Below are 18,989 nucleotides of genomic sequence, written 5' to 3'. Positions count from 1 at the left end.
TGTGCTTGTCACCAGCAAGGATATTGTTTTCCAGATAGAGAGTAAACGTTTAATTCAGCAAAACTCTTCAGGAAATTCAATTTTTAAAAAAAGTCAGCAGTTTGATTTTTTTCAAATACTGCATCCCATCCACATTTATTTTCTCCATCAGTGACTCACTGTGGATGCAGTAAGTGCCTTCTACAAGATGCATTGCAGCAACCTGACAAGATTTCTTTATCAGCGTCAACCCATCCTAGATTTTCCACCTAAAAGAATAAGGGCAGCATGAAGCACTGCCATATACAGAGTCCTTCCAAGTTGCTCACCCACCCTGAAATGAAAATGTATTGCTGTTCTTTCTTGATTGCTGGGTCAAAATGCTAGAAATCCCCACCTATCACGCTGTAGGTACACTTGCACCACATAGACTATGGTAGTTAAGGTAGATGCTCTGAAGGGCAATTGAGGATGGACAGTAAATGCTTGCCTTGTTAGTGATACCTACCTCTATGAATAATCAAAGTGAATGAGAGATGAAAGGTGTTCAGATGTAGAGAGGGAGAAATATATTCAGACTTGCAAAGAAAACAAACCAGGTCAAGCACGTGGTAATTTCTGGATGCAAAACAGATGGGAACATTTTGAGCAACCTGCCAAATATAATGTCTGAGTTTAAGTTTTGTTGACTTGACAGAAAAGATAGTTGAGTAGACTTTTTAACAGGTAGTTGATCTGATTGTTTTGTGTCTTACCTTAGTTGAAATTTATTGCCACACAGATAGAACCATTCCGACACTGAGAAGAATATTATCAACAACTTCTATTTATTTTACGTCTTTATTATAGTAAAACTTTTCAAGGCGCTTCACTGGAGCATCACAAAGAAAAAGTGAAACCAGGCCTTGTAAGATGATCTTAAAATAGCCAAAAATTTGGTCAAAGAGAGAGGTTTTAAAGAGCATTCTAAAGGAGGAGTAGTTAAATTCTGGTATTCTGCAAGTGTCAGAGTAAGCATTTTGAGGCTTGAGGAGGTTATGGAGAGAGGGTGGGATGAGGTCATGAGGGATTTAAAAACAAGGTTAAGAATATTATCATTGAAAAGTTGTTTAACTGAAAGTCAATCTTAGTCAGCAAACACAGGGATGATGGATAAAGTAAGTAGAATACAGGCAGCAGAGTTTTAGTAATCTCAAATTTAGTGAGGGTAGAGTGTGGCACGCCAACCAGGAATGTATTGGAAGAGTTTTGAGCTAACAAAGGTATGGATGAGGATTAAAGAGAATCTGACACAAGGAGACTGGGAGAGTGGGAAAGGAAAGGGACATTGGGAGACAGAGAGGCACTTGTTATGAACGAGAAAGAGTGAGAAAGAGAGATCTAGAGTGACTTCTAGAATAATGGATTGTTCTCTTAGGCAGTCCCTGGGATTGAGGATAATTTGCTTCCAGTCAATGGGATCTAAGATGACTGTATCAGTGATTCTACATTTATCATATTGAAAGTATATCTACAAAATTGAAAGAAATACGTGGTTAGAAAGTGCAGAAGTACAAATATATATGGATGTCAGGAGAGAGAGCCACATCCAAGGCAATTGGACATTAGTTTGATCTATTTACAACTTAGTCGATATGGCTTGTGATTTGTGCCGATAATTGGGATATTTTTAATTAACATGTAAACAAAAACATTTCCTTTTACTATTTTTTGCTGGAATAAAACCTTAAAATTGTAATATCCACCTGAGTGCTAGAGTTGTTGCATTGCGTGCAAAGCTGAAAAGACCAATGGCATCCAATGGTTTACTAAGCAAATTCCCTTTTTAATTATGTGAAAGGCATTCTTAAGAAAAATCTTTCATACGTCTGGGAGTATAAATTACAGAAGGCACCCAAGAGTAGCTCAATTTCAACAGCAGGAGGCGTGACCCCAATGTATCTGAAGAACTACTCTGACACTGTACATAGTGCAATCATCTGTCAAGTGGTTTCAAGGATTAGGGACTCAAGTTGTTGTGAGATTGGCTTATGGTTTTGCTCCTCCATAAGATGCATTTCACCAAGACTTCCACATGTACCAGTGCACTTCGGGACAGGCAATAAATGCTGGCCAGCCAGCGACGCCCACATGCCACAAAATGAATGAATGTTTTAAAAAGGATATACGTCATAGAACAAGGACATGTGGAGACTCAAGTGAATGGTTCTTTTAATTGATACAAATAGCCAAATACAACTTCCGTTTATTAATAATGATGGGAAGATGTTAGTGAAGTTGTGTTCATTTTTAAATTTTATTTATATAGAAGAACTTTTGAATCCATTAAGGCAAGCATATGTCTTTCCATTTTATAAAACGGGAGTCATCATTGCATACTTTATGGTGAATTTACAGTGGAGGCAAAACAACAGCGGGTTCTAATGAACTGTGTCACCTGGACCCCTGAACCAATGTTGGCCAATAAGGTGCTTTGACACTCTTTGGGTTCTCTACCTTGGAAAAGTGGTTTACATTGGTCAGCATCAGGTGTTTACACGGTTCAGTGAAGATCAGTTCCATAGTCCTGATGAGGGGTCTGGCCTGAAAGGTTGACTCTTCTGCCCCTCTAATGCTGATTGACCTGTTATGCTTTCTCCAGCTCCACATTTTAACAACCCTGACTTTCCAGCAACTGTAGACCTCACTATCTCCATAATTGGAAACCTGTTTAATTACTAAAGACTGACAGGCTGTGCCACTGCTATGCTGTGTTGTATGCACAAAATATTGAGGTTACCCAAGTATCTGCCTTTCATCCATTGTTCTCTCAACTTCTACAGACATGCCTACTATGATGTTGACTCATTATGCAGGAGTTGGGGAACCAGTTGTAAATCAAGAGAATCAGCAAAACTAGGGAGAGGAGTTTAATACAGGTAGTTCTTCTATAACGCGATGGTTACATTCTTATGCAACCCCGCATTTTAGAAAAATTGTGCTTAAAGTGTTGGCGATGTATCCTATTACATCCAACACACATTTTAAAAGTTCCCACTTTAGAAACAGAGTCCCCAGTTCATCAATTGCATTACAGCAAATTGGCATTAATGAAACGTGTGTTCTAGGAGAATGACGTAGTCAAGATGGTGCAGATTTAGATGCAGGGAAGAGTCGAGAACCTGACACATATTGGCATGTCAGAAATCCAACCTGATCATATTCAATATTACCTTTAACTGTCATGCTTTTTGAAGCAGATAGCAAACCCCTGTGGAGCTGTCATTCGGTCATTTCAATATTTAAATGCCCAACTAGTAAAGCCTTTAACCTAGAATTCTGGCTTAACAGCCTACGCATAAGTTTACTGAGCTGCGAGTTGTATCACTGTGCAAAAAGTTGAGAGCACAATGGGGAGCCCTTGATCGGTGAACTCCATAGCCACTGCCCTGTCTGCGTGAAAGATTTATGTTCACCAACTTGCTTCTTAGTGTGCGCTTTCACTCTTTTACAGGCAATTATTTGGAAATCATCTCACCTACTTTTCACTTTGATCTGCACTTGCCTGTAGTCAGCCTTCAAAGCAGCATGGAAGCAATTTAAACAGTTATGCAATTGACCTCTAATGAGGAACAGGAAGAGCAGCCAAATCGACATTGCTGGAAAAGCAACAAGAGAAGCTTTAAGGCAGATGCCTTCTTTGCAGCCATTTGTTGTTTCAAATTTCTTTCTTCATCCCTTCATTATTACACACAGGTGGCTGTTAAGTAGTTAGCAGATCGTACCGTGTCTGGACACAGCTTTTATTTCATGACATTTTATTTCATTGTCATTCTCTTTGGTTTACGCACAAGGAGTCTATTTTTGTTATTTAATCTCTCCCGCCCTCCACTTTAGTACAGACCTTTCTTGTTGTTCTTCCTGCCCTTTCTTCCATTGGCTTAAAGCCCTACTACATTTCTAACTTTAGTTCTGATGAAAGATCATCCAAACTTGAAACTCTAATTTTCCTGTTCACAAATGTTGCTTAGTCTACTGAGTATGAAAATGTGTTGCTGGAAAAGCACAGCAGGTCAGGTAGCATCCAAGGAGCAGGAGAATGATTCCTGAAGAAGGGCTCATGCCTGAAAAGTCGATTCTCCTGCTCCTTGGATGCTGCCTGACCTGCTGCGATTTTCCAGCAACACATTTTCAGCTCTGATCTCCAGCATCTCCAGTACTCACTTTCTCCTAGACTACTGAATATTCCCAGCACTCTTTTTAATTTCAGTTTTTCAAAATTTGCAACATTTTACTTTTATATTATTGCCTCCGTATGCTCATACTTAGCCATTAGATCTTTGTTGACATCTGTAGTTTCCTGGAATGAAATCACTTTCCAAGTTGACCTGGAGGCGCATGTTATCATTGGCTTCAGAGTCACTGCAGCCTTGAATCTGTTCGATTCCAGCTCTTTCCAGGACTCTGCTAGTGATGACTTCAGGATTATATAATCAGCTGCCTCCTTAGTGATCAGTGCCAAGGTCAGGGCTGGATGAGTCCGTCACACATGAAATGTTTGTGCATTTGCTGCAAGAAAGTCATTGCCACATTGTTGCAATCAATTAAGATACCCTCACATCATCTTGATTCATTATTAATTGAAACGATTCTACCCCATCAATGTTTTTCAACCACTAAATGGTTTTCATGCATGATCGCAAGAAATTCTGAAGACCGTCAAGTCATGACAGTCACATGTCCTAAAGTTTTTTCCATCTCGACCAAGTTAGTTGGTGTGTTCTTGGGTACAGTGGCTAACCTCTGAGGACATTGCTCCTGATACCTTTTAATTAATCCTTCCAGGGATGCAGAGGACAAATACAACATGAGCCATAGAGTGCAAGTGTGCTCATTGAACAAGCTATTGGAGTTGCTAATGAGGTGATTCAGCTACCTGAACAGATTTGTGGCCATCCTCCAATATGAACTGCAAGGAAATTTATTGGTAGCACTGCTTCAGGAAGGTGCTAACTGCTCAGCATCCTGTAATGAGGAGCCTCAGTTAGGTAGGCTGCCTACAGCGTTTACAGACTGCCCGGTAAGGATGTAATGGGCTCACGCAGGCTTACTTTGTATAAACTGTTTTTGTGAAGCCAAAGCTTAGGTAGCAATGGCAGATCAAGAGACTCCGCAAAACCAGGAAAAGAAGTGTAATTGCCAGGAGAATACAGATTTGGACACAAGGAGCACATTTTTTTTTGTGAGAGAAAACACCGGGCGGCACGGTGGCACAGTGGTTAGCACTGCTGCCTCACAGCACCAGAGACCCGGGTTCAATTCCCGACTCAGGCGACTGACTGTGTGGAGTTTGCACTTTCTCCCCGTGTCTGCGTGGGTTTCCTCCGGGTGCTCCGGTTTCCTCCCACAGTCACAAAGATGTGCGGGTCAGGTGAATTGGCCATGCTAAATTGCCCGTAGTGTTAGGTAAGGGGTAAATGTAAGGGTATGGGTGGGTTGCGCTTCGGCGGGTCGGTGTGGACTTGTTGGGCCGAAGGGCCTGTTTCCACACTGTAAGTCTAATCTAAAAAAAACAGTGAAAATTGATGGAAGGAATGCAGTAAATGTTGCCTGTATAGGTTTTCAGAAAGCATTTAACAAAGTAATTAAGACAACTTAGGTTCATGAACAAGAAAGTCAGTACTAGCTTGGGGGAAAGAACATTGCTTAAGAAAAGCAAACAGCTGTGGTAAATGGAAGTTTTTCAGATTGGAGCATAGTAGATAGTGGTGTTTCCCAGTGTTCACTGAAAGGGATATTTTAATATACATAAATGATTTAGATATTGGAGTACAGAGTACAATTTAAAAGTTGCTGATAATATCAAACTTGGTGATGTGGCAAACAGTGGAGTTGATATCAGCGAACAATAGCAAGTCATTGGTAGGCTGTTAGAATAAGCAGACAAGTGACTAATGAAATTTAACATGATTGATGCATTATGGCAGAAGGAGGTGTGCATGGACTACAGGACTTGTCCTGCAATGCACATACATTGATATGTCAGAAAGCTGTTAACAAAGCAAGTTGAATCTTAGTGTTAATTTTTTTAAAAAAGAGTTCTGAGTACAAAAGAAGGAAGGTTATACTAAACCTCTCTAAAGCATTTGTTTCTGGCCCCAATCTTTAGAAAGGATGTGTAGGTTCTTGAGATGTTTTCGCTGAATTTTTCTGGGAATGAGGGAATTAAACAAGGTTAGAGAAGCTGAATTGTACCTGAGTTCAACAGGTTTAGAAAGGTAAAAGACAAAGCCTTGCCATTTACTGATGATATGAAGACCAAGAGACAACATTTTTAAGGTTTTGGACAAGAGTTGCAGAGAGATGAGAAAGAGCACTTTTTAAATAGTGAACAATAATGGCCTGGAGCTTACTTATGAAACGGATGAAAGCAGAGACCTTGGGTATGTCAAAGTGAAATTAATTGGGGTTTTTAAGGGATACAAACTTGCAAGACTACTTGGAGCAGATTTACTTTACAGATACTTGGACTTTATTGGTTCAATAGCTTGCGTCTTTGTTATAACTTCATGACACTGTTATACTGTTTTCCTGATGGCTGTCATCCATTCAGAATGCAACATTAAAATAAGGGATAATGGAGATTTCAAATAGAGTGCTTAATTCATTTAAATTTCAACCAACATGCTGACGTTTGACATGGTTATGAACAGCCAAGTAATTCTCTTTGTCCAACAAAGAAGTCTTCCTCTTCCACTTTCTATTATCCTTCTGTAGTGCTAAATCCCCATGGCTTGAGCAGAACTATGGGGAGGCTTCCCATCTCTTAGCTCTTAATAGCTGAAATGCAATCAGCAGACATTCTGTGGTTTTGGAGACTGTGAGGGCCTTGCCGTAGATACCCCAACTGTCCTTGTACAAGGGACAGATAGTCACCGAGGAAGGGACTATTTGGAGCTCTGTCTGGAGTTGGGTACGGGGGTGCAAGGGATGAGAAGTGGGAATATCTTGATATGAGTCCTCACTTCCAGTCATTCTATTCTCAAAATCCCTCAAATAGTCCAAATGCATTTTCCTAGTACCCAAGATATATAGACCAGTATTCCTCGCTTCAGTCAGGCCAGGCAAGGCTTCCCTCCATTCTATTTAACATGGGCAGCCATTGGTGAAGACAGCCAAAACGTTCAGTTGCCTGCCACATTCAACTCTCCGTGTAGATAGCCACTCATTTCACAGAGGAACATCAACAGAAGTGACTAATGCATTATGACATTTATGGCAGAGATGGACTCCTTCCACTTCTCTCCAAGGCTGTACAATGTCTCTGGAAATGCTCACAGAACAACAAATATTTTCTGTTGCTGCTCCAAAATTGACATTTTTAAAAATTATCTGATGAGTGGGAAAGCAGTTGAAGTTTCTTATCAAGGCTAACAATCCATCCAATGGGTTTCAACTGACACAGTTGTGGTGCCAGAAGGAATGGGTCTTTAAGGACAAAGGTTCAACAGGTGATCTAACACAATTTCATCTCTTCCTTATGTTTCCTAGTTTAAAAAAAACACATCTTTCCTGCTCTGTCTTTAAGTGGTTGAGCATTTTCTAGATTTTCCAAGGAAAGTTGAAATCAGGGATTTCACCACTATGGTAATTTGCCATGTTGGTGGTGGTGATGTCTGCAATCGACCATATAACAACTAGGCTTATTACCATTGGTGAGAAATGTGTTTCTGCTTGAGTCAGATGTGTGCATGAGTACTGTGACAATGCCTTCCTTGTAAAGATGTCTCCTATTCATATTGCCACTTTTCTAACACCCTTGAAGATGAAATGAAAGATTTGAGCTAGAAGTGATATAGGAGAGGATCAAATCATGTGTAGATCTTGATATTTCAGCTGGAAATGAAAACAGCTCAAATGAGTGGCAGATATGCACCAAGTGGAAGGTTGAAATCTAATTCCTTCACCAGGTGCATGAGGCATCATCATGGCTCCCTCCTTTATGGTAGTTAGGTTGAGGGGAGTTGATGGCCTATTGATATCATCGCTGGACTGTTAGTCTAGAGACCCAAGTAATATTCTGAGCACTGGGTTCCAATCCAGCCAAGACAGATGGTGGAATTTGAATTCAATAAAAATCTGGAATTAAGAGATTGCCAGATGCGAAAACCTCATCTGGTTCACTAATGTCCTTTCTTCCTTGGTCTCACCTCATGTCACTCCAGACCCACAGCAATGTGGTTGACTCCTAACTCCCCTCAGGGCAACTAGGGATGGGCAATAAATGCGGGCACAGCCAACTATACCCTTATCCCAAGAATGAATAAATAAAAGTTGCCTATTATTGCAGGGCTGCTGGTGGTTCTCTGTCCCTTTCTGGATTTGTGCATTCTCATCTTGTAGAGAGTTATGAATGAGCACTCTAAAATATGGGAGGATGGCTGACATGCATGCAGGAATGTGCTAAAGAGTAAATATGAACTTGAATTGCATGGCAATGCCTTAATAGAGAAGAATGATTAGAATTGAAAACTCTTCTGAAGAGTGTTCACAGAAACATATCGAGCAAGTTAATGGGAGTTTGACACTTGTCCTTAGGAGCTCATTGATGTAGTGCTGCTAAAAGGTTCAATGTTCTTGGGGTTGTAAGTCAGAAGTCATACGACACCAGGTTATAGTCCAACAGGTTTCTTTGAAATCACAGGCTTTCAGAGCACATTCCCTTTGTAAGGTGAAGTGACGAAGGGGCTATATTCCAAAAGCTTGTGAATTCAAACAAACCTGTTGGGCTAGGCGTCGTGTGACGTCTGACGTTGTCTACCCCAGTCCAACACCAGCACCTCCACCTCATTGAGGCTGTACTCCTGCTACTAACTAGTTCAGAATTTTGAAGCACATTCTGGCCTCTTCCTCCTATCTGAAACAACCCATCTCTTAACATTCTCATTGCATTCAGCTTTTCCTCCAAAGAATCATAAAACTGGGCAAAGCCTTACCATGTCTCACTTCCATTGCCTTCTGGAATTGTTCATTCTAACACCGAGTGCAGCCACTTCTGATTCCCGTAAGCAACCCTTTAACTATAGATCCTTTCATTGATAGATGCAGGTTGTCCTGTCTACACTCTGTGGTTGATCAGGAAATCTGGAAATAAGGTTTCAATTAATTAAAACTTTGAAAAATATGAGTTTTTAAATGACAGCCACTGTGGATTTGTTGAAAGTAGATTGTATTTGACTAATTTAGTTGAGTCCTTTGAAGTAACAAAGGGTGTTGATGCCTGTAAAAGACATTGAATTAAGTATCACATAATAATTATTAGAATGATTTGAAGACCATGGAATTAAATGACCATGCATCTAAGAGTGGCTAACAGAAAGCAGAGAACAGTGTGAAGTGATGCTTTTTGGTGGAAGGAATGAAGAGATTCTGAAGCCAAGTGATATAATTTTAAGAGGTGATAGTGAAAGAACAGAGGCTCAAATTTGTGAAAGCTGGCAGAGCGAGTTAACAAATTTCAGGTTATGGTTTTAGGGCCAGAGACTCTTGGTGAAAAGTTAATTTGAAACAAATATCAGAAGGAAAAATGTTTGCAATTTTTGTTTCTGGTGGACAGAAAATGTAAAAGCTTGTTCAAAATAATAGTGTTGACTTAAGTTTTCATCCTGTTAAAATGCTTTTCACATTCTTGCAACTAATCTGTTTTCCAGAGCCTTAAACATTTCATTCATGACATTTCTAGAGTTCTACCTTCAATTTAATAAGTTCAAATTTCTAGCTCTATATTTTCAATGTTATTATTTCCTTCACTTAGCTGCACTGCCCTTAATTTATCATATTACAAATAGAACTTGGCATTTGCAGCAACATTGAAGCTTTAAGATTTCAAGTATTATTGAAACTTTATTTGGAGGTGTATTAGTGATACACTTACAAAAAGTTTGTTATTATAATTTAGACTTGGAAGATTGCAAATTCTCTCCAACTTACATACCATCAAAGTAAGAACAATATTGTTGTTCTTTCACTATTGCTGGGTCAAAATTCTCAAACTCGCCCTCTACCAGTACTGTAGGCATCCCAACAGCCTTAGGGTTGTAGTGGTTCAAGAACTCGGCTCATTACCACCTTCCCTAGGACAGCTAGGGTGGTCAATAAATGGTGTCCTAGCCAGCAATGCCCACATCCCATAAATAAAAACCAAAAGAACTACAGATGGTGGAAATCAGAAACAAAAACTGAAATTGCTGGAAAAGCTCAGTAGGTCTGGCAGCATCGATGATAGGAAATCAAGGTTAACATTTCAGGTCCAGTGACTTCTAGTCAGAACTGATGATAGTTAGGAAAAAGTTGTTTTTTTTTGTGTAGAAGATATGGTGGGGTAATGGTGTCAAGAGTAAATGATAGACTCATAGAGATATACAAAATGGCAAATAGACCCTTCGGTCCAACTTGTCCATGCAGAACAGATATCCTAAATAAATCTAGTCCCATGTGCCAGCATTTGACCCTTATCCCTCTAAACTCTTCCTATTTATATACCCATTCAGTTGCCTCTTAAATGTTGTAATTGTATAAGCCTTCACCACTTCCTCTGGCAGTTCATTCCATTCACACGTCACCCACTGTGTGAAAGATTTGCCACTTAGATTCCTTCTAAATTTTTCCCTTCTCACCTTAAACCTATGCCCTCTAGTTTTGGACTCCCCTAACCCTGGTAAAAGACTTTGTCTATTTACTCTATCCATGCCCCTCAAGATTTTATAAACCTCCTATAAGATCACCCATCAGCCTCCGATGCTCAGAAGAAATAGCTCCAGTCTATTCACCCTCTCCCTATAGCTCAGATCCTCCAACCTTGGCAACATCCTTGTAAATTTTTTCTGAACCCTTCCAAGTTTCACAACATCCTTACTATAGCAGGGAGATCAGAATTGCACACAGTATTCCAGTAGTGGCCTAACCAATGTCCAGTACAGCTGCAAAATGACTTCCCAACTCCTATACTGAATGCACTTATCAATAAGGCAAGCATACCAAACGTTTTCTTCAATATCCTATCTACTTGGAACTCCACTGTCAAGGAACTATGAATTTTCTCTCTAAAGTCAATCTGTTCAGCAACACTCCCTGGGACCTTACCATTAAGTGTGTAAGTCCTGCCCTGATTTACTTTTCCAAAATGCAGCACCTCACGTTTATCTAAATTAAACTTCATCCTGCCACTCCTCGGCCCATATGACCCATCTGATCAAGATCCTGTGTGCACTGTGGCAACCTTCTTCCCTGTCCGTTACACCTCCAATTTTGTTGTCATCTGCACTAACCACAGCTCCTATGTTCACATCCAAATCATTAATATAAATGAGGAAGAGCAGTGGACAGTGCACCGATCCTTGTGGTACTCCGCTGGTCACAGGCCTCTAGTCTGAAAGGCAACTCTCCACCACCACCCTTTATCATCTACATACGAGCCAGTTTTGCATCCAAATAGTTGGTTCTCCCTCTATTCCGTGTGAGCTAACCTTGCTATCCAGTCTACCATGACGAACCTTGTTGAACATGTTACTGAAGTCTATGTAGATCACATCCACCGCTCTGACCTCATGAATCTTGGAGTTTTTTGAAGAAGCAACAATCAAGTTAGTAAGACATGATTTCTCACACACAAGGCCATGGTGATGATTCCTAATCAGTCTTTGCCTTTCCAAATACATGTAAAACTTATCCCTCAGGATTCCTTCCAACAACTGCCCACCATCAATGTCAGGCTCACCGGTCTATTGTTCCCTGGCTTTTAATTCAAGATGGAGGATGGAAACAGTTGTGGGCTTTAAGAGCTACTCATACAGCCCAAAGAGAGAGATGAACAGTTGGACAGACAAAAGAGTGGATAATGATTGGCCTTGGAGAATGAATAGCTACTAATGGGGACAATTAGTGGCTAACAATGGATTTTCTTTAATAGCAGACCATGTGATAAAGTCTGGGGTGTGGGGTTTGGAATAAGGACATTGGACAAGGTGCCTCAAGTCTTAAAATTGTTGAACCTGATACTTAGTCCAGAAGGCTGTAGCGTTCCCAAGCTGGGCCTGACCCATTTCCCGAATTTCAGACCTCATCCCCTCTCTTCCCGTTGACAACAGCACTAGGGCCCTTAGTCCTCATCTGCCATCCCACCAGGATCTACATCCATAGGATTAATAGGCACCATTTAGAGTCATAGTCATAGAGATGTACAGCATGGAAACAGACCCTTTGGTGCAACCTGTCCATGCCGAGCAGATATCCCAATCCCACCTACCAGCACCTGGCCCATATCCCTCCAAACCCTTCCTATTCATATACCCATCCAAATGCCTCTTAAATGTTGCAATTGTACCAGCCTCCACCACTTTCTGTGGCCGCTCATTTCATACACATACCACCCTCTGTGTGAAAACGTTGCCCCTTAGGTCTCTTTTATATCTCTCCCCTCTCACCCTAAACCTATGCCCTCTAGTTCTGGACTCCTCGACTCCAGGGAAAAGACCTTGCCTATTTACCCTATTCATGCCCCTCATAATTTTGTAAACCTCTGTAAGGTCACCGCTCAGCCTCTGACGCTCCAGGGAAAACAGCCCCTGCCTGTTCAGCCTCTCCCTCTAGCTCAAATCCTTCAACCCTGGCAACATCCTTGCAAATCTTTTCTGAACTCATTCAAGTTTCACAACATCTTTCCGATAGGAAGGAGACCAGAATTTCTATCACCAAGTGGGATGCCACCACCAGACATCTATTCCCCTCCCCTCTCCTGTCAGCCTTCTATAAGGACCATTCCTGTATGATACAGTGGTCCACTCCTCCTTAGCTCCCAACACTACTCACCCCGCCCCCACAGCCCTATAGCACCTTCCTCAATAATCGCAGAAGGTTTAATACTTGCCCATTTACTTTCTTCCTCCTTAGTATCCAAGGGCCCAAGCACTCCTTCCAGGGGAAGCAGCACTTTAAGTGCATTTTGCTCAATCTAATTACCGTATTTGGTGCTGACAATATAGTCTCCTTTACATTGGGAGAACAAAGCTTCATAGAATACCTACATTCAGTGTGCAAAAAGGAACCTAAGCTTCCAGTTGCCTGCCACTGCAACACACCTTGTTCCCAGGCCAACATCTTACTCAGGCTTGTGGCAGTGCTCCAGTGCAGCTCAGCAGAAGCTGCAAAGAGCACCTCATTTTCCCCTTGGGAACTCTGCAGCCTTCTGAACTCCACATCGAGTTCATTAATTTTAGGGCTAAAAGCACCTTTCCCATGTCCGTACCCCAACCTCCACGTTACCAGGCTTTATCATCATGTGATGTGATATTAAACCCAACCCATTGTCCCCCTTAGTTATTTTCCCTGTCCAACCATTCTTCTCTTTCTTGAGCCCTATCTCTATCTGTTACTTGGTCTTTACCTCCCCCTCTTCCCCACCACCACCGCACCACCATTACTACCCTGTGCATAAAAAACAACTTTTTCCTAACTATCATTCGTTCTGAGGAAGGGTCACTGGACCCAAAACGTTATCTCTGATTTCTCTCCAGACCTACTGAGCTTTTCCAATAAATAAAAAGTGCTCCACATTTTTAATACCAGCAATGAATTGTATCTCAATGCTTACCTCAAAATGCAATTCTCTGTTTTGCAAAATACCATTTCTATAATTCTTGGAAAGTGGATTATTCCTGATTTTTAGGACCAGGACATCATCCAGCTTCCACAATTAATGCCCCAATTGTTTTGAGGTTTTCCATAGAAAGAACCTTATATTAATCACAGTTACAGCAATGCTTTTAGAGATCTCAAGAATTTCTCTGATGGAAACTTTGCATGTCATAATAGCAATATATAGAAACAATGATTGCTGATGTTTGTGCCCAAAAGTTTGGCACTTCGAGTATTGCTAGTCATCTGTATTGAGCTTGTCTTGGCGGTTTGTCAATCTTGAAAAAACCGACTAAACAATAAGTATGACTGTGCGTAAGAAAGCTTCATATAAATGCTTCAATCTTGCATAATTGTAAATGTCTACCACTGAAGAATCTAACCTGTAGTGGAAATGTATAGAATTTGACACAAAATAATCCAACTATTACGTAGAATATAAATTAGTGTTTAAGAGACAACATCAAAGGTAATGTGAGCTCTGGCCTCAGATTTTTCTATACTCGTTCGTTATTTAGATTTTTTGCAACTGCCCTGTCCTTTCTGATCAAGAATTTAAACTCTTTTCAGTTACCACTTCCACTACCATGCCCCCACCAACTGTTGAGCTCCCTGCTGAAATGAGGGACTTGTTCTTTAGATTTTGTTACAGTGCTAAATGCATAAGTTGACACATACCAAAACAGCAAAAATGGCAGTGGCTAATTTGTCTCTTTCCCAAAGAAGTATGCTTGTATATTGCTGAAAAAGAGACATTTTGTCATCTTTGCTCCCTTTATGACAACTTGAATAAAAACTAAAAGAGAACTACTTGTAAGAGATGAGAGTTCTGAATAGTTGGCAGGTGAACTTTTGATTACCAGAGGTGTGGCATGGAGAATGCCCCATTAGTTGATGATTGACAGTTGACTGCTGTTCAGTTGAAACAAGATTCAGATTGGCCAAGGCACTTAATTTGTTCAGTTGAAACAGCTGCAGTATGTATAGTGTTCTCTGTCTGCAAAGAAAAGCTTTCAGTAAACAAATGTGTCACACTTAACCAATTATTGTCTATCATAAGTCTCCCTGCACAGAGTAATATGTGTTGGGATTCCTACAGTTCCACAACCTGTAAAATTCACCTTACAAACAAGCTTACATATAGAGACAGGCTATTTGTTATTTGATGCTGAAATAGGGTGTGTCCAAAGAGAGAGGATAGCTCTATTAAACAAATTTCATGATGTAAGTCATCCAAATCCATAAACGGGACAAAAGCAGTCACATTCAGTCCTCAAAAAAGTCCGTTCCACCCCAGATTACACTGGAAAAGCAAAGTATGTCAAAAACTTGAGCAATGGGTGAAGCTAACTGTTTCATGCTCCTACTATGCCGTGGCAAAACAAATGGTGTTTGCCACTTAAAGAATGTTGTCATGAAGCTAGTAAGACACTATAATACAAAGTTAGGTAGAGGGACAGGTAGCATTGAGGAGGTGGGGAGGCTGCAGAAAGATTTCTACAAGTTAGGAGGTGGGCAAAGAAATTGCAGATGGAGTACAATGTGGGAAAGTATGAGGTCATTCACTTTGGTAGGAAAAATAGAGGCATGGACTATTTTCTAAATGAGGAGAAAAGTCAGAAGTCTGAAGTGCAAAGAGACTTGGGAGTTTTAATCCAGGATTCTCTCAAGGTAAACTTGAACGTTGAATCAATAGTTAGGAAGGCAAATGCAGTGTTGGCATTTATTTTGAGAGGACTTAGCCCTGGGGTGTGTTCAGAGAAGGTTCACAAGAATGGTCCCAGGAATGAATAGCTTAATGTATGAGGAATGTTTGAGGACTGTGGATCTATACTCAATGGAGTTTAGAAGGATGAGGGGGGATCTGATTGAAACTTACAGAATGATGAATGGCCTAGATAGAGTGGACGTTGGGAAGATGTTTCCATTGGTAGGAGAGACTAGGACCCGAGGACACAGTCTTAGAATAAAGGGTAGATGTTTTAGAATGGAGATAAGGAGAAACCTCTTCAGCCAGAGAGTGGTGAATCTATAGAATTCACTGCCACAGAAAACTGTGGAGGCCAAATCTTTGAGTATATTTAAGACGGAGATAGATAGACTCGTGATTGTCAAAGGGATCAAGGGTTACGGGAAGAAGGCCTGAAAATGGGGATGAAAAACTTATTAGCCATGATCGAATGGCAGAGCGGATTCGATGGGCTGAATGGCCTAATTTCTCCTCCTATGTGTTATGGACATTCTGCCTATCAGACATGTAAATAATACGATTTGAATTTTAATGCCAGTAATATGCTGGGTATATAAGCTGTCAAGCTACACAAAAGGCAGAGTGTATCAAGCAGATATCCCTTACCTGTTTGCAACAAGAATGGTACTGGCCATAACCAACTGGCATGTGATTGAAAATCTTTTAACGTTCCATTTAAATTTTGGTCAGGCTTGTCCTGTGATGCACTCGGACATACTGGAAGCTATATACATGTTAACATATGACTCCAGCAGTTTACAATAAAAATAACATTTATACACACACTGCATTTGTTTCAACTGAATAGTATAGGTGACAGCTCTTGGTCATTGCTCAGTGCAATGCCTTAACCAATCATAATCAACCTGCCTCATTTAAATTTAAATAAAGCTTTGCAGTTAACAGTTAGTCATTATTTAATAGGTGCATTCTTCATGGCAGCACCTGTACAAATCAGAGTTCACTTGCTAATCAATCAGTTCGTTCTTCTGATAGAACAAATGTGTTCCTCTTTACATTGGTACTCTTGTGAATGGCCTGATGAATGCAAGGCAAAATGTTTTGGCAGAATTTCTGTTTTTCAGCCACATTTAATGTACAGTTGTTTGAAGTTTGGATGTTCATGGGAGTAAACTGTTTGCAAAATTAAGAATCAGCCTGTATAGGATTGTGACGTCTGCTTTATGGAAGTGTTTCAAAAGCACTGTTCTATAATGTTTTTGGTTGCTTATATTTGAAAGGAAGGAGTGCAACCTGGTTCTGGGATATCAGTCTGCTGCCTTAACTTAAATTCCATCAGTCCTGCTGAGAGGAGTGACCCCAGCAAACTAACAAGAGCACTACTAGAATATTTTTACACTGAGCAGCACCTGGCTTCACACTGCGCAAGAGGCAAAGGCAAAAACAGTGGATTCAACATGTCCAGACCAGCTCTTGATCCAGATGTTGTGGATGCAATCAAAGGTATGTGACACTGATTATTCACAAGCATTAGTATCTAGATAACGTTTAACTTCACATTATTCAGTTAAAGTCTTAGTTATCATCATAACTACATTTCTCCAAAAAACAGTCTCAAGTGTTTAGTTTGAACACATCCTGAGCTGTACATGATCTTTAAGTTCCCAAACCTGATCTTGGATTCTTAAAACATTGAAATAACTCCTTCATAGGTCAAAATTCTGTCTAAATCAGCCTTCTATATATTCAATAACTCAGCTGTCACCGGTTCCTAGTGTATTGAACACCAAAGGTGAATGAACCTGTGGGGAAAGAACAACCTCCTCTTCCTTTTAATATACAAAGTCTGTAACATAAGACTCCAACGAAATAGTCTCATTTTTCATCTTTAAATCGTCCCAAGAATGTAAGAGAATCGAGGTCCGTGTACACGACTATCTCCGACTCATTGTTTGTCAAAACAGCAACAATCTCGGGTATCCATTTCACAGCCAAATGTTACACATTTTCAATTTTCTGATATGTTCTGAGACTGCTAGCTAGTCATATGACAGGTGCTTGTAAGCTCTCAGTTCAGAACAGCATTTGCTCTCTAAAAAGTACAGTACACGCCTTCAACATCATAAAACCTTGCATGCTTACATTTTGTGATTTATATACAAGAACATACAGATCTTTCTGCATTTTGTAGTCTCTTCATCTTAATATTATTGTGCTTTTCTATTCTTGCAAAATGGACATGCTCACATTTTCTCATATCATGTTCCATTTGCAAAGGTTTTGCCCACTTTGTGTCCTCTTCACAATTTGCTTTCTTACCTATATTTGTGTCATCAGCAAATTTAGCTAGAATGCAAGCAGTGCCTTCATCCAAGTAATTAATATAGATTGTAAATAGTTTAAGCTTTGACCCCTGTGGCACTCCACTGTTTACAATGTGCCAAACTGAAAATGGCCTTTTTATCCCAACTCTGTTTTCTGGTAATTCATCAATTCCTTATCCATGTTCTTGTACTGTAATTCTTTGGGGTGAGACCTTATCAATACTTTTTGAAAATCCAATTTTTTTAGCTTTAAGGGTTTCACTTCTTCTTACAACCTCAAACAACTTTGTCAAATACAAATTTCATTTTATTAATCCATATTGGCTTTGCCTCATTGAGTTATGATTTTTAAATGGTACCATACAAATTCCTTAATGGATTCAGATTGTTTTTCCATGACAAATGTTAGGCTAATTGGCCAGATATTCTGCAGTTTCGTCTTAAATAGAGGTGTTTCACCTGCAGTTTTCCAATTTGCTGGGACCTTTCCATAATCTAGGAAATTTTTGAGGAATACAACCAATGCATCCTTTATATCCGTTGTCTCTGCGGTTGCTGCTTTTAAGATTCTAAGGTGTTAGCAGTTACAGGGGAACCTTGATTATCCGAACGTGGTAGGCGGGCACTATTTCGTTCGGATAATCGATTATTCAGTTAATCGATTAAATGCCTTTCCTCTGGGGCTCAGAGTTTTTAAAGTCTGCTCCTAGTTCAGGAGACTGTGCCCCCAACACCGTGCAACACCTCCCCCCGCCCCCCTGTCCCCCAACACCATGCAACACCTCCCCCCCCCCCCCTGTCCCCCAACACCATGCAACACCTCCCCCCGCCCCCCTGTCCCCCAACACCGTGCAACACCTCCCCCCGCCCCCCTGTCCCCCAACACCGTGCAACACCTCCCCCCGCCCCCCTGTCCCCCAACACCGTGCAACACCTCCCCCCGCCCCCCTGTCCCCCAACACCATGCAACACCTTCCCCGCCCCCACTACCGACATCCGTCCCCAAGGCTTGCAACACCTTCCCCCACCCCCCCCAATGCTATGCAATACCTCCCACTGCCCCCAAACCCCTCTAACATTGCCCCCAGCCCCACGCCCCCAATATTGTGCAACACCCCCCCGCCCCCGCCTCCAACGCCATACAACACCTCTCCCTGCCCCCAGCACTGCTCCCTTGCCCGAACGCCGTGCAACACCTCCCCCATCCCCAGCACTGTCCCCGCCCCCAACACCATGCAGCACCTCCCCTCTGCTCCCAGCACCCTCTTGCCCCCAATGTAGTCCGACACCCCCCCGCCTCCAAA

The 18,989-nt window shown here is 41.1% G+C and overlaps 1 protein-coding gene across 7 annotated transcripts in view; it reads left to right on the top strand.

The window, feature by feature from the left end:
* prdm11 (PR domain containing 11) overlaps window positions 1-18,989 on the top strand; it is a 183,148-nt gene that overhangs the window by 128,291 nt on the left and 35,868 nt on the right. The window contains exon 9 of one of the 7 annotated variants that reach the window (XM_060838727.1): window positions 16,642-16,864. The exons of 5 other annotated variants lie outside the window; for them this stretch is intronic. In XM_060838727.1, coding sequence (XP_060694710.1) covers window positions 16,642-16,864 — 223 coding nt within the window. Of the gene's footprint in view, window positions 1-16,641; window positions 16,865-18,989 lie in introns of those variants that run through there. One more of the 7 variants, XM_060838728.1, reaches the window with a different exon arrangement.

The sequence above is a fragment of the Hemiscyllium ocellatum genome, chromosome 18, assembly GCF_020745735.1.
Source record: "Hemiscyllium ocellatum isolate sHemOce1 chromosome 18, sHemOce1.pat.X.cur, whole genome shotgun sequence".
In the NCBI taxonomy this organism is placed as follows: Eukaryota; Metazoa; Chordata; class Chondrichthyes; order Orectolobiformes; family Hemiscylliidae; genus Hemiscyllium; species Hemiscyllium ocellatum.
The sequence above is the reverse complement of the archived record's forward strand: the minus strand, read 5'-3'. Positions and strand labels throughout refer to the sequence as shown.